The sequence below is a fragment of the Tiliqua scincoides genome, chromosome 4, assembly GCF_035046505.1.
Source record: "Tiliqua scincoides isolate rTilSci1 chromosome 4, rTilSci1.hap2, whole genome shotgun sequence".
Classification (NCBI taxonomy): domain Eukaryota; kingdom Metazoa; phylum Chordata; class Lepidosauria; order Squamata; family Scincidae; genus Tiliqua; species Tiliqua scincoides.
Genome location: NC_089824.1, coordinates 189787053 through 189803426, shown reverse-complemented (window position 1 = coordinate 189803426; position 16374 = coordinate 189787053). Strand labels below are relative to the sequence as shown.

General features: G+C 40.0%; 1 protein-coding gene across 3 annotated transcripts in view; it reads right to left on the bottom strand.

The window, feature by feature from the left end:
* Positions 1 to 16374, bottom strand: part of PHF20 (PHD finger protein 20) — a 61857-nt gene that overhangs the window by 36635 nt on the left and 8848 nt on the right. For 2 of the 3 annotated variants that reach the window (XM_066625325.1, XM_066625324.1), the window contains exon 2: positions 3980 to 4090. In XM_066625325.1, coding sequence (XP_066481422.1) covers positions 3980 to 4062 — 83 coding nt within the window. In that variant the 5' untranslated portion in view covers positions 4063 to 4090. Of the gene's footprint in view, positions 1 to 3979; positions 4091 to 12077; positions 12151 to 16374 lie in introns of all 3 variants that reach the window. The other variant, XM_066625323.1, reaches the window with a different exon arrangement.

The window sequence follows — 16374 nt, the reverse complement described above, 5'->3', positions numbered from 1 at the left end:
AATTTCATGCTTCTAATGTATTTGCATATTAATAGCTAGTTTAAATCTCTCAAAAATCAGATATCAAATTTCTAATCCAACCTATCATTTTGGTTCAAGCTAAATAATAATCTAAAAATCAAAACAATGTATGTTAAATACCTTAGCCTCTACAGCACAATTTTAGAGCACTTAAGAGAATATCTTAAGCCTTTTTTCATTTGCATTGCTTACATTTAATTCTGCAACTCATTAAAAGTTTTCTAGACCCCAGAACATAAAGCTTTTTCTAATCCTCTCCAACCAAATTTTCAATATATTTGAACTGAGTGGGCCTAGAACCCCCCCCCCCCACACACACACACAAAACTTCATCAATGTTATGACAGCTCCTCATATCTTAGACAATATTTTTGCTTTTGGACCATTATCTGTACTGCTTCCATGGTCTCCTATTGCAAAATTCCAACCACATATTCATCAGTTACAACTTTGGTTTTTGTTCATTTTATTTTGCTTACAACAGGGGTGCTCACACTTTTTTTGGCTTGAGAGCTACTTTGAAACCCAGCAAGGCCCGGAGATCTACCAGAGTTTTTTTACAATGTTCGCGCCATCATAACATATAGCATTTATGTGTACAATGTATGTTGGTGTACCTTGAGCCCCACTGAGTATAACAGGACTTACTCCTGAGTAGACATGCCTAGGATTAGGCTGTGAGGCTGCAATCCTAGCCACACTTACCTGGGAGTAAGCCCCATTGAGTACAATGGGCCTTACTCCCGGCGTTTCCTCCCAGAGGCACCTGAAGGTGGGGGTCGGCACTCCACGATCTACTCATTTTGCCTCGCGATCTACCAGTAGATCGCGATCCACCTATTGAGCACCCCTGGCTTACAAGTATATAAAACTGTCTGTAAGGACCAAAAACAAAGGGTTGTACCTTAACCCTACCTGCAAACACCCTGCAAAACTCTACTCCTGAGGGCCAGGAGAGCCCTCTGGAGCAAGATGGGATATGACAAAAGGGATACTGAGGGACACATTGGCAGAAATCATACCTTAATAAATGGGAGTGCTTCTGCAATACTTGCACAAATATAGGATACAACCACAAGGAAAAATCCAAGGTGCTATTTCACTCATGCAAAGCCTTTCAACTTCCCTTCTTTGAACAGCAGCCCACTGTGCCCCAAGAAATTTGCCCCTAGGCTTAGAAAAGCATAGATATTACAAATGTTTATTTTTGAAACCTAAACTTACAGTTTTGTCTGTTCAAAATTCAAAATATCCTTATAAAGCTTGCTTCAAATCTGGGAACTCTATTCTGTGTTTGCTTGCAAATCAGATAATCTAAATGCTAACAAGCAGCCAAGATGGTATGTGACCAGAACTGGAAATAACTCGAACGTCTTTCATGGACAAATACAGTCCTTGCTGTACTGTTAAGAAAGGTGTGCTGTGACAATGACAAGAGCATGTCAAAAATAAGGATTTCCAGTACTACTAAGGGAAATAATACAGTAATGCAGTACTGTAGTTGTCTGCCTAGAAACCTGTCAATCCCCTTGCAGCTCAGTAATTTTTCACTTGCCTATCACGTCCAATGAAGTGTTTCTTCAACACATTCCTGTCAGAAAACTACAACTAATCAGAATATTTGGTTGTTATATCCAATTGTTCAGACATTTTAAATGAGAAATTGAAAGGAAAACAGTTGATATGCTATAAGACTAAAAAAGATGAGAAGCTCCAATCCACTCAACATGCATACAATGAGTTCCTAGGCAAGCAGGCCTCCTCATCAACTTATATATTGGATGAGGACCTGTTAAGTACACAGAAGTTCGATATGCACCTCAGAGCTCCCTAATGCATTAGGAACCCCGGCCCCATCTGACAATCAATGATATAGGTTCAAAGTTGCAATACATTAGCCCTTGAGGAAGAAAGCTACACAATTTTAAAAATGTCTCAAAGTCACATTGAATGGCTAGAATATATTAGTTACAGATCTGTTAGGTCTCACTAAACTGGTAAGTAGAAGCTTTTTTCATTATTCTTGTCAGAAACGATAAATTAACAAGAGGCAATAATGCATTCCTTCAAAATATTTTCTTACAAATTCCCAACTACTACCACATTCTGCTAACCCATCTAAACCTGCTTAGCCTCAGGCAGACAGTACATTGTCTGGAATGCAGTTGTACAGATAAAACATCTGCTATAACCTTGATCTGCCAGTATCTAACCAAACAGGCTCTCATATTACAGCAAGTTTCTATATTAACTCAAGAGAGGCAGACACACACGTTCAAATGAAACATGTAGCTGATTTTTGCATACTGCAGCTTCAAGGTTCAGCAGTCTTTCAAAAAATATTTCCTCACTTTCCTATATAGGGCTTTCTTCAAGATGACAAGTCAAATTCTCCAATATTCCCTGTTCATATTATTTAACTGTGCAGTGGGGCAGTCAGAGTCGCCTATGTTGGTAGGGTAAGAGGGCAACTCCATTTAAAACAAAACCAAACCCCAAACACACCTCACTTAACCACGTGAACATGAAATAACGGAATATTCTTCCACAGTATAAGCTTGCTTCTGCTTCTTCTTGCCTTTCTTGTATCCATTTTAGACTGTAAGTCTGCTGCGACAGAGACCTGGCTTCTCATTATTTGCCATAAACATGAAAGATATTATACAACTATAACACCACCACCTCAAGAGTTCTCCTTTTGGTTTTGCCAAGACATTCTCCAACAGGCAATACCAATGTGGTTAAGTGCTAAACCACACTCTAAATTTTTTTTTCTTCAGCTTAAAAAAGTATGCCATCGGTTCACTTCTAATGAAAGCCTCTTCCATTTCTGAGATCCGGAATCTTTTTATTTTAATAATTTGATACAAATGTGTCATTTCAAAGCAAAGAAACACAAACCGATTGATGAGTATAAGCTCTGCATCTTTAAAAAAAAATCAAGCTGTATCATAACCTTATCATTGAATTTCTATGCAATCATTGACTAAAATGCATTTTTCCTTATCGCCCTTCCCAACTCCTCTACATATTGCACCTCAGAAATTCACTAAAATAAAATTAAATGCCTCTGGCTAAACAAAAATATTATAATAGTGCTCTGCAGAGAACAATCAAAATTGCAAAAGCATAAATTATGATTGTTTCACTTTGACAGTTACAGACATTGGGAGCAAAATCATTAAAGCATTATGGGAGCAAAATCAGTAAATAATATATGAACACCTGAGATTAGACCCAATTTTATGTCAGGGAGTAAAACTGAACTCAAACTTTTCTACAAAGCTGGAAATGAACCTAGATCATTATCTATATATGTTTGATGAAAAGAACCAGTTAAAGAAAAGTGTAGGTTACTGGTTCAGAGTAATGATTTGACTGAAAAACTGATGTGCTAATACATTTGACGGTTTTAAACAGAACGAATAATGAATTCACATAATGTCTTGGAGAGCTTTGGTATACTTTGGTTTCATCCATACTGTTGCCTGATCAATATAGAAACCTGTCACTTTAAACATACAATCCACTAACAAGTGAACAGTTTATGGTAATAGTGGGAGAAGATAATAGAATTTCTGAGCACTACAGAGACTCTCTCCCATGCTATGATCCTCAGTCAGTTTCCATAACAACAATGAATGGTTAAATTGGGGACCAAGCCAGTTATTTAAGACTTTTCTATTCAGTATTTATACCACCTACTATTAAAATTAGAATACAATTTCACTTTGATAGTAATTACCTTATCACATATGCAAATCAACTTCATAATTTAAGTTTTCCCAAATGAACTGGAACTCAACCACATGGCTCAGGTGTGCCAGACTAGTTACTGAAACAATACTGAACAACTTCAGTCACCACTGAATCAGATTCAAACTGGGATAGTGGCTTGACTCTGTATCACAAAGTGTCACCATCACAAAAATATATTCAAGTTTTGTGAAATAAATACCAGTTTTTTAATCTGTCTCGGGCTTCCAACTGGGCTCCCACTTCAAAGCTGATACCTCTTCTGTTTGGTGGATGTTTTCTCATTTTGTTATAAGCCGCTGCTTTTGTTCCCCTGAAAAAATGCAATTAAATATCAATCACTAGAAGCTAAGTCATCTTTATACTTGCTAATCTGCCTAATTAATTAAAAAAATTACAGTCCAATGTTTCAATTGAAAAATGTTTCTTTGCCATATTCAGTATGTATGCTTAGAAGAGTACCCTAACAGTGATTCTCAAACTTTTTGGCACCGGGACCCACTTTTTAGAATGACAGTCTGTCGGGACCCACTGAAAGTGATGTCATGAATCTGGAAGTGGCATCATCAATTTAGGCTTCAAACCTAAGCCACAATCAGCCAAGGCTCCATTACTCAGCATGTTCATGCTGCTATTTCACATAGTTCCATTACACAGAGAGCTCATGCTGCTATTTCTGTTCCACCAGAAGCCCACCCTGCCCAGCAGCTCTGCACCCTGTATTTTCAGCTATGATTTTCAAGCTGAGCTTGGTGCTACACAACCCACCTGAATTTGGTTCACGACACACTAAGTGGTCCCAGCCCACAGTTTGAGAAACATTGCTTTAACATATGATTTCTTTGAATATTTCAAGTCTTTAAAAAAATGGGCTTTGGTATCTTGTGCAATCTTATACTTACCTTATGTTGACAGAACGGCTGCTCTGCTGGTGTGTGCGGTTGCAAGCATGCTGTGAAGCATGTTGTGACACCGCAGAAGATAGTAGTCCCAGAAGGAAGGCCTGCTTTGTCCCACAAATACCAGTGCATGCTTTGGCACACAATGGAGCAGCTAAGCTCTGTGCTGGGCAGTGGAGGGATGGGTGAAGGACATAATGGTGTGGGCAAAAGTTGGGCAGGGGGCGGGGTGGGCAGATTGGGACCAGGAGGGGGTGGGATCAGTGGTGCTGGCATGCACTATATCCTATCCCCCTTCCTGGGCAAGATCTGCCAACATGGATCCACTCAGATTTGTGTCAGCAATTTAGCAGGTGCAGGTTGTGTAGGTCCCATTGCTGTGGCTTTCCCTGGTGCCAGGGGACAAATGTCTCCATGCCTCAAGGAGACCTCCAGCCGGCAAAATTCTCCCAGACAAGGGATGCAGCCATGCATCTGCTCCAAAGTCCTAAGAGTCTTGCTTGCTTGTTGGAGACTTGTTAAAACTCCGGATTGCATGCATGGCCACACTGCAGCCACACAGTGCTCCCGACAAGTATCCATAGCAGACTGCTGTCCCAGTCCACATAGGTCAGTCATTTCTCACAGCTTAACCACAATGTTTCTGTGAGGATAAAACGGGGCTGAGGAATGACATTTCTGACACCTGGAGTTTCTTGAAGGAAAAGGACTCAAATTTGAACATAATTCCTTGGTGGGAGGGATGGAACACCGAGGACAAATTTGAACAAAGGGAAGGGAGAATGTGCTCTTTAGAATTGTGCCTTTTTCTAATATGGCAACTGTCTCCTACACAGAGTCAGCCATTTGGAAGGAAGTGGTATTCAAGAGCTATCTTGAGTAGTTCTGGCCCTATTCAAGGCTCTTTTTTGTGAGATACAGGAAGTTGGACTAAATGGGCTCCAGCAGAGCTCATGTTCTTAAGCTATGTTCCGCAATGACTGACTGAAAATTGCCACACAATTGCTAGTAGCTTCAGCAGCAAGTGGCTGAACATTTTGATAATTCTCTCAGAAGAATTATCAAAACTTTCAGAAAATTCCTGCTGTGAAGGATCAAAACAATTAGAAAAATTGGACCTCCCTGAACTGAGAAGACTGATGTGAAGAGGTTTTGTCATGCAAGTCCTTAGTCTGCAGGCCCTCCCTCTTGCCCTTTCAGCCTTAGAGAAGCAAGAATGAAAAGCCAACTTGAAACTAGAGACTCAGACATGGGAGAGAAGCAATGGGATTGAACAACCAGAAGAAAACCAAGAATAGTTAGTCAATGACTTAGCCTAGGCCACACAGAAATCTTTAATTTAACAGCATTAAGCCTTTAAAAGGTTTTTTTCTTCCCTTTTCTCTTGAAGGAAATAAGCCCCATTTGTCCCATAGAGGAACCACCATTAGTCTGAACCAGAACTGTAGAGTTAAAAAATACTAATGAACAGAAGCAAAATTTTTAAGAGTTTGATGAATGTTAATTGTCTTTGCTATTGTATTTGTGCTTTCATTTTTGGGAAGGGAGGTTGCTTCTTGTTACCTGCTAAAAATGAAATGTTTCACTGTTGCAGTTTCATTACAATTAATCATTCAGTGATCTATGAACTATCTGCATGCTGTTACGGGACTCATTCCACTAAACATTAGCAAAAACTAAATTATCTAGATATTTTTATCAGTAGTAAGCTGACATATGAAATAATTTGCTGCATGGACAGCATTCACATGATAGTTTAATGTTTCAGGGCCCAATCCTACCCAACTTCCAGTGCCGATACAGCCACAACGCAGCCTTGTGGTATGGGAACACTTGAGGAGGCCTCCGTGACTGCCCCCCCCCAATGTGGGATGCAGCTCATGCCCTGTTACCATTACTGCAGTGTTGGAAAGTTAGATAGGATTGGACCCTCAGTAATTAAAATAGGGCTCTAGCACCAACTTTGTCAAAATGTTGAGTTTCAATTTTTCTTTTATCAGAAATATTTTTTACCTGTACAAGATTTTTTAACTTCAATTTCAAAGTTGTTTTTAACTTCAGTTCTTGGTTTTATGCATATAGCTCAACACATGTGAAGATGAAGTAACCTAAATTTAGTGTTCTGAACTAAACTGCAATTTCCTACCAAAATGTGGGAGTTTACAGATATATGAGCTAATAAGTACCTAAAAGCAATGAACATTCAGTATATTAGAAAAATCTATTTATAATAAGACAGTAACATTGCAAACATCTGGTATAGCAGTCTTTCAGCTTTGGGCAGAAACTTGCAATAGTAAATACTATTTACTATTTCTATTAAATATAAATAGTAAATACCACAAAAGCGATACCATTTTTCCAACAGAAGTTGCTGTTTTGAAACAATACAGTTTCAACACTAACTTATTAGCCATTCTGATGGAGTACAAGGTTGTATACTAATTAGCCTACTACACTTTAAGAATGAACAAACACCTTTACACTTTAAGAATGAACAGACAGCTTCCCCTCCCACACCACTCCCCCCAAAAACCGCAAAATAATGGTAACATCTCCCATCTCAGTGATTCCTACCTTTTAGCATTAGAAACCACTTTTTAAAATGACACTCTGTCAGGACTCATCTAGGTTCAAAGGACTCTAAAGAAGATCTAGAAAGAACTTTACTTATTTATTTACCTATTTACAGACCTGAGCTCTTTGCAAATGAAGTTAGCAGCGATCTGATTTTTAATAGCCTCAGGGAGGCTCTGCTTGACCTATATGACCCATAAAAAAATCGGTTTGGGAACCACTGTCCTATCTTAAATGCAACGCAATGAGGGTCCTGCTTTCCCTTCTCAAGACTCATAGTTCATATTCAGGTTTATCTGAGGAACTTTAGGGTACTTACAGGGCAAAAAGGGGGCCAAAATAGGGACCCCCTAAAAACTATGGGAAAAACAAAAATGTCACTCAAAAGAATTTTTTTTAAAACCCCTACCACAAAGTTAAAACTTTGTAAAACAAAGTTAAAATGGTAAAACAAAAAAACTTTTTAAAAACTCTTCTCAATGCATATTAACTCTTTAAATTCAATTTTTAGCTTATCTTTTAACTCAACTGTAAGTTCATCAATTATTTTAGCCATATTTGATGGAGTGCTGCCAATGGCACTAAAAGTGGGTATTGATTTGCCCCCTTCTAAAAAAGCCCTCTCTGGATCCCACTGTGTTAGGCAATTATTGGCCACTCTCAAACCTCCCATTTCTGGGCAAAGTGGATGAGCAGGCTGTGGCATCTCAGCTCCAGAGGGTTCTGGATGAAACATATTATTTGGATCCCTTTCAATCTGTCTTCAGGTTAAGCTTCAGAACAGAAACAGCCTTGGTCACCTTGCTGGATAAACTACACTGAAAGCTGGACAGAGAGAGTGCATCCTTGCTGGCTGTTTTTTTTTAATTTTTCAGTTGCTTTTGACATCATTAATCATGGTGTCCTTCTGGGACAGCAGGATTCTATACTGTCCTCCATGTTATTTAATATCTACATGAAACAACTGGGAGAGGTCATCTGAGAATTTGGAGTTGGGTACCTGGTGTAAAAAAAAAGTGGAAGCCCTCAGCTTCAAGTCAAAAGTTCAGAAACACTTCATCGTGTCCAGGAAATTCTTCCAGGAGAAATGTAATATCGGGCCCGAATTGCTGCAACTTGCCTAAAAAATTACAGGTGGAGCTTCTTTATCCGTGGGGGTTCCATTCCCAGACTGCCCCCCATAGATACCAAAAACTGCAGATACCAAAATAAGTGGTTTTAGGAGCCCACCTTTGCTCCAAATGTGACCAGAGCCTTGCTCCAGTTGTGTCTGGTGCCGTTTTAAGCCTTGGAGAGGGCATATGCGGCTCAGAATGGCAACCAGAGTGGTTTTTATGACTTTCAGTTTTTGCAGAAACTGGAAGATGCCAAAAACGTTCCAGGTGCCATTCTGAGCTTGGGAAAGGCTGCCTGAAGTGGCCTGTGAACCTCAGAAAACCTCCCAGACATGACCGGACCAAGGACCGGAACCTTGTTCCGGTCATGTCTAGGAGGTCTGCAGGGGGGCAATCTGGGGTTTGGCATTTGCAGTGGGGCAAATTCATGGATGAAGAGGCCCACCTGCTTTCTGAAAATCATAAAAATTTACATAAACTATTCAAAAGAATTTTCATATACACATTTTTAGGGACTTTAGGGACCTAGGATTTTAAAAAACAAACTTTTGCAGTCTTTTTGGGACTTTATGAACCCTGCCTTCTTCACAGACCTAAACAGATTTAAGGGATTGTGGTCAAAAAGGTAGAACAAGTTACTGAAGTCCATGACTTCCTTAGTGATCTTGGGCCAGTCTCTCTCTCTCTCTCTCTCTCTCTCTCTCTCTCTCTCTCTCTCTCTCTCTCTGTCTCAGCCTAACCTATATATTTATTGTATTTGTTCTTATTTTATGCAAGAAAAAGAAGTTTAGTTGATACAAAAGGAAGCATTATGACATAAACTTGCTAAAGGAATTACATGTCTCTATCACAACTCTACATTTGAAACTGGTGGAAATCTGGCCTTGGTCAGATCCTTAATTGTATTTCGTTTGTGAAGTTATCATTTCATCATACACAAAGAGGTACAGACGCTTGAAAAAAAAAACGTAATTCTAGAATTTTGTGCAATCACGGCCAGTCTGCTACAAGTGCAACAAGACAACTACTTCAAAGTATCTTTAGACATCCCGCCCTCCTTTTCCCACCAGTGCTCCCAACACATCCTCCCAAACTCCTCCTGCTTGGAGAATAAAATGTGGAAGAATAGAGTGGCAAGCTACAACAAAGATGCTCTAGCTGACCACTTTACTCTTCCAGCCTTCCATGCCCTCTGTCTGTCTGAAAAGGAAAGATCACAAGAAGAGAGTGACAAGGGGAAGCGGAGACTATGGAGTTGGGCCCCTTGCTTCAAGTGCTGGATAGGGCTGGGCCACGGCTGTATACATTTCAGCTTGTTGATAGTTCATACGACTTACAACTTGCCATTCTTCTCTACCAGCTATCTATCAACTGAACAACCACACATCCAACAACCAAAACCATACCTATATAATTTGTTCAAGCGTTGAAGCCAGTTGCACATATTACTCCACAGAAAGAGCTGAAATAGGGCACCCATCATGCCAGTCTATGCTAGTGACTTTCAACCACTGTGCTGCAGCACACTGGTGTGTCGTGAATGGTCAGCAGGTATGCCGAGGGAGTTTGGAGGTCATTTACTATTAGGCCATTGGGGGCTGTGAGCCATTGCTTGCAGTGCAGTGTGCCTTATCAATTTTAGCATCTTGTTAATGTACCATGAGATTTAAAAGGCTGAAAATCACTCGTCTATGCACTCAGTTCCTTCTTCTGTCTTTAAATAATAAACTTTTTAAAAAGTGCTCAGAGCTAAGCATACCAACTCAGATGGTAGTACCCAGTCCCAGTTAATGCCTACAATGGTGTCCTACCATTTTTCTCAGGCAGGAAAACAAGGCTATTTTGCAGCTAGAAAAGACACACATTTCCACACCTGTCTGCTAAAAGGCATGGAAAGAGTCAAGAACAGTTGTCATCTGAATGTTGCATCTTAGATAGTCAATGCAGATCCAACAGAGCAATCTTGTCATCTCCACGCCTCTGAGGAGAAAGCTGCTGTCTCAATGAAGGAATGAGGCAGCAGTCCAACAGTTCAGTTCTATGCATGTCACAAATGCACAGATGAGAAGCTGGGATGAGGCAGGGAAACGAGCAAAGTTCACAGAGAGAAGAAAAAAGTGACTTTTATGTATATATGCACATGCCTCTACCCATCCTCCTCTCTCTCTTTGGATCAGGGTAGGTTACAATTAAATTTATGATTATGCCAATAAACTGAAATGTCTGCCTATATTTCTAGGTCAATAACGAATGAGTTATTAGGACGAACATGTTAGCAGCAGTGATATCAGAAAAAGCCAAGGTAGGTTAAGCCATTTCTGTCCAACGCTGCATATGTGCAACAGAGATCAAATGTGTATACCTGTGGGTTGCACAGAAATGGGTTAAAATAGTTTCAATAAATGCAGCTTCCTTCCATCAATTTCTCCCACAGCCTTGGACGAAGTGGTCCTGTCCAAAGAGTGGCACCAGGACAGTCCAATTATCACATAAGCCAGATGAAGTTTGCAGGCTTTATATTTGTCATCTCTGTGCTAGACCAAATTCATGGTCCTTTCACCCACACATAGGTGTTGTTGATCAAACTCCCACGAAGCAGAAGATATTCCCTGCAATTGATGAGGGTTAAAGCTCCAAGGGGAGTGTGTGACTGCTTTTCATAACCTATGGGAACGCAGCTTTGCTTGTGGGATTAGGTACTTGGAGTAACCTGAGCCACTTGAATTCCCTGTTCCTGGAAATCAAGTGGGTTTCACAGTCCAAGGAGCTGATTCAAAGTCAAGTCCTTGCCAACTGGTCATCTGGGGAAGGAAGTGAACATCATAAACACAGCTACTGCATCTGAATGACTCAGCAACCAGGTTCCTGAGTCATCACAGGAGACTCTATGGGACTAAGAAGGGAAAGATGAAAAAAAAAGAATAACAAAAGAAATGGATCGCATGGAGAAAATATATTAACTGTTTCTTTTCTTATTTTTTTAATTACAAAGAGATAAAAACAATATTCTGTCAACAGCTCACAGGCCATCCCTTGATAATATCTTTCTCTTTAAAAATGGAATAAATGAACAATATATCCATAAGACAGCACCACTTAGTTCACAATCTTTTTGATCAACAAGCAGATGCCTCATTATAGTAACTAGTTAAGCACCACCTTAATTTCAAGTGCCACCACCAGCCTTGCATTTCCTAAATACATTACAGCTGACATCCTCAAACTCCAATCGCACAGAACACTTATTTAATCTTCAAGCACAATTAGTTTCTTTTAATTGTTATGTGAGGCTTGAACTAGAAACTTGCATCACTGCAGTCAGGAGGCTTATTTGGGGCACACAGCTGTGCTATGGCTTATCCCCCAAGAACTAGATCTAGCTAACAACAAATGCTTCCATACAAGCTCAATTTCTTGCCCAAGCAACAGATTATTCTGACCAACTATTATTATCTTCCATTATTCACTTCTGTCATTGTTTTCTGTACTTTATGCCTGACCACCTGGTAACTAGCCCAGGTTTGCCTCTGGAGTCTGCTTCCACTCTTTATTTCAAGAACTTGAATTGATTATCTGATAAGAATCCTACTTCCATACAACTGCACACTGCATTTACCCTACTGGATCCAGCCTATGAAAAAATCAAACAATAAAACTATCTCTCACTTCCATTAACATAAAATGTATCAGCAAAAATATTTGCCTCTACCTGAATGCCAGTCCATGAGAGGCGGGGCAACATCTGCCACATCAGTTCCTGACAGGCATCCATGGACCCTCAACTGCCAGGAAGAATAAGAAAATTGTTTCACTGATAATTTACAGACCAAAAGAAGCAAAAACTGTTACTTATTAATTGTTCCTACCATTCAATTCTTTTATCATGGAGCAATTATCATGCAGACATACTACTGGCTTCTTGTAAACTTTGGTTACAGCTTTGACAATGTACACTTCAGCCTTCTTCCGTTTCTTAATGTATGCACTAATACTTGCCATGGATAATGCTAACAATGCTCTAGAATCAGGACTGTAACCACAGCAAATTTTAGTTAAGAGGGAACCATGTAACTAGTTAGTATTATTAACCATTGTTTAATACATACCAACTGGTTGATATTAAGCATTATTATTAATGCTTAGCAGATATATCAAAGTGGATATTTTCAGCTTGGCTGTGATTTTGCCCTTTATGAGTGAGAATGCAAGCCATTCAACAACGTTTCCGTGATCCTACCATTTTTTCTGATATTTCTTATACTTCATATAATTATTGGCCTGTATTTAGTAGTACAGTCAGACCTTGTTATCAACTCTGGATCTGCTCCAGGATCCCCCATGGATGCCAAAAACTGTGGATAGTGAAACCTATGGTAAAAAAAACTGGTCCCTTTAAAAGTATTTAAACAAGCTATAAAGCAGCAGGGAAAAAGCTTCCTTTACCTTTGCCCAGCAAGCTGGAGGGCTGCAAGGCAGTCTATGGCACTCCTGGAAGACATTTCCAGGTCATACCAACTACTCTGGCCTTGGCCCTGCATCACCCCAGAATGCACCGTGGAAGTATTTTCCTCATTGCCTCATCAATCAAACCTGAAAAAGGGAGCTCAGGAAGAACTATTTTTTTGTTCTAATGATCTTTATTTGTGTGTGGTGCCAGCCTTGATTATTTTAACATTGTTAGAAATAAGCAGTATTCCTTAAGCTTCAATGTTTCTGAGAAAGGTCTTTCTAGTTATAAACCTTAACCTGTGGGTTTAGCACGTGGGTAACAGCTTTAGTGGCACATAGTACTTTGCTTCTATTCTGGAGTTTTGAAGGCAAATAAGAAAATCACTGAAATATTTGACATTTATAAAATGTTATTTAAATTTATATAATGTTGTTTAAAAGTAATTTAGAGCCTTCTAAAAGAATTTAGCATATATATGCGTATGCCATTTGTTTAAAAAAAGAAGTTCACAATGTGGTTTACATAGCTTAAAAACACAAATAAATGATTCCCTGCTCCCAAAGGGCTCACAATTTGGGAAAGACACTGCTGGTATGAAGATGGAAAATTGCTTTTCTCCTAATATATAAGATGGCACCACTTTAAAAGATGCCTCTTTGCCCTGTTAGCAGAGGTATACCTGCATATTCTGAGTACATAAAACACCTAGCCTCAACAGCTTAAGGTCATAGCACATATAGGTTATTACAGGTGGTGCCTCGGTATCCACTGGGGATCCATTACCAGACCTCCCACAGATATCGAAATCTGCGGATAATCAAATTGCGGATTGTGGCACCTATCCTCAGATCGCAATTATTTTCAGCCTTCCAATTTTCGTGCCTTTCAGAAGGCACATGCACGGCCTTCCTGTCCTCAGAAGGGCCTCTGAACACGACCGGATAATAACAGGTAGGGCAGATATGCGGGTTTGGGACCCGCAGTGAGGTAAAACTGCAGGTCCCAAATCCGTAGATAAAGATGCTCCACCTGTACTGTACTATTTTTAAGAATATCTGAGTATCACTTTTCAAACAAAAAAGTTCACAAAGTAGTTTACATAGCTAAAATGAATGAATGATCAGTTCCCTGATTCATAATGGCTCATGATCTGAAAAAGACAAAGAAATACCGGCAGTCAGTGGAAAAGATGATATGCTGGGGTGGACAGGGACAGCTGCTTTCTTCCTACTAAAAATAAGAGAGTGCTCACTTTAAAAGGCCCAGTTAGCAGGATCTTTTAAAATGACTGAACTACCTTTACCCAGTTAGCAGGGGTTTGCTCTCTGTTTAGTGCATTTTTGTAACGAATACGCATATCAGTTATTTCTTAACCAATACATCTCCAATAAGGAAGGACAACAGTTCTACTATTCCCCAAGACATTCCAACAATATTCTTCAAATCTGAAGAGCTAAAAAGAATGATACTGATCAGAATTTAGAAAAATGTTAATGTTCGCGAAAAGTTATCTGTTCCATGGAAAGGAAGTCCTATGTCAGCACACCAATCTAATGCTCTGCCGTTACCTTAGTTACATATATATTTACTACATCAAATTACATTTTGTTCTGTAGTAGAGCACAATTTTTTTTGTGATGGCAGCAGATAAACTAAGGCTTTGACATATGTTAAATCCTTAGTTTACCTATTATAGCCATCACAGAAAATTGTGTTTTGCTATAGAACACAACTTTGTGTGATACAGTTGACATAGCACAGAGTATACCATGTAGATTACATTTCTTATTGTTGCTCATCCTTACAAAGCCTTGTCAAGTAGGTTATTAACAACTTATTTATAAATATGGAAGTGGGTCTAATAGTGACTCAGGATGAAGAACCAAGATTTACCCAAGGACACTTAGTCAGTACACTGCACAACTAAGGCCGCAATCCTAACAAATTTTCCAACACTGAAATAAGGGCAATGCAACTTCAAGGTAAGGGAACAAACATTGCCCTACTTTGAGGAGGCCTCCATGACTGCCCCTCAAGTGCAGAACGCAGCACATGCCCCACTGGCATAGCTATGCCAGTGCTGGAAAGTTGGTTAGGATTGCACCTTAAGACAGTCAGAAAATCTGCATACTTCTCACTACTTCTGGAACTTTATTGTGAATCTTGCTTTTGTAGTTATGAGGCTATCATCAATCACATTGGGTCATTAGATTGGGTTATTAGATACAAATGGAGACAGAGTGCCTACACCTTTAACCAGCAATTCCCAAACTCTCCAGGGGTTTAGGAGCTGCAGTAGGTTTTTGTGAGGAAGGGTGGATCTTCATGAACAAGCAAGTATGTGTTTTGCTTTAATGCAGAGTGGGCAAACCCAGTCCATGGGCCATTTGTGGCCCTTGGAGACCCCCAATCCGGCCCACAGGGAACCCCTAGCCTCCAGTGAGCCTCTGATCCATCAGAGACAGTGGGAGCCCATGCTGGCCTACGACTGCTGGTTGTGAACTGTGGACCGAGAGAGAGCAAGGCCTTTTTCAGTCTTCATGTGTTTTCTGCTTTTCCCTGGGCATTATTTTAACCCCTCCTCAACTGCCTCTAAACAACTTATGACTCCGTGTGTTTCTGGCTTGGTTGATATGTTTTCACTGTGCAAGAGAGTGTGTGGCAAACAGTCCATAGTTCTCATGTGGTTCTACACACCTGTATTATGGTTCTCATGAGTGCTATAAATAAGCTATAAATAAAGTGTTATAAATAAAGTAAAATTCATTCATTCATGTAAGTTCCTTCTCTAATGTACACTTATGTACATTTATACAAATTTGAAATGTAAATTAATTCTTTTTTTCCTGGCCCCAGACACAGTCAGACAGACAATATGGCTCTCTAGCCAAAATGTTTGCCCACCCCTGCTTTAACAGACTCTATAAGAGGAAAGCCACAAGCAGGCAGACAGCCTGCACACAAGGGATACACAGCCTGAATGTTGACAGGACACAGTCCTGTTAGAAACCCTCCCCCAATCACATTCATTTCAAGAGGTAAGGAGAAACAGTTATGACAGGTCATGATACTCTTTATCTGGTCATGAAGAGACCTGGGTGATATCAGTCACCTCTCCCAGCTTAAAGAGCCAAGAAAGATAGTTATCATCACACAACAGCATTAGTTCTAGAACACTGCATTACTACCATGGCTGCTCATGTTCCAGTTTACAAGTGCAATCCAATCTGCAGATCAGAGCGATAAATTGCTAGGGGGAGACTTGCAAAGGGGACTGCAGGACTCTTAGACCCTCCCCAAGGCTTGATGATCCCCCCAGGCAGGGAGACAAGCCTCTGGTCACCTACAGCACTGCAATTGCTGCAGTGCTGCCAGGGCACCTGTTCCTGGGTCACTCCCCTTAAGGGGAAATGACCCATTTTTTGTTCCTATGGTAGGTCACAACCTATGGTAGGTACCAGTGCTTTATGCCATTATTTATCAAATACAGGAATTCGTCAATCAACAAACAATCATATGAAAATACAAATAATCATGACAGGGCAGAGATTAAGGA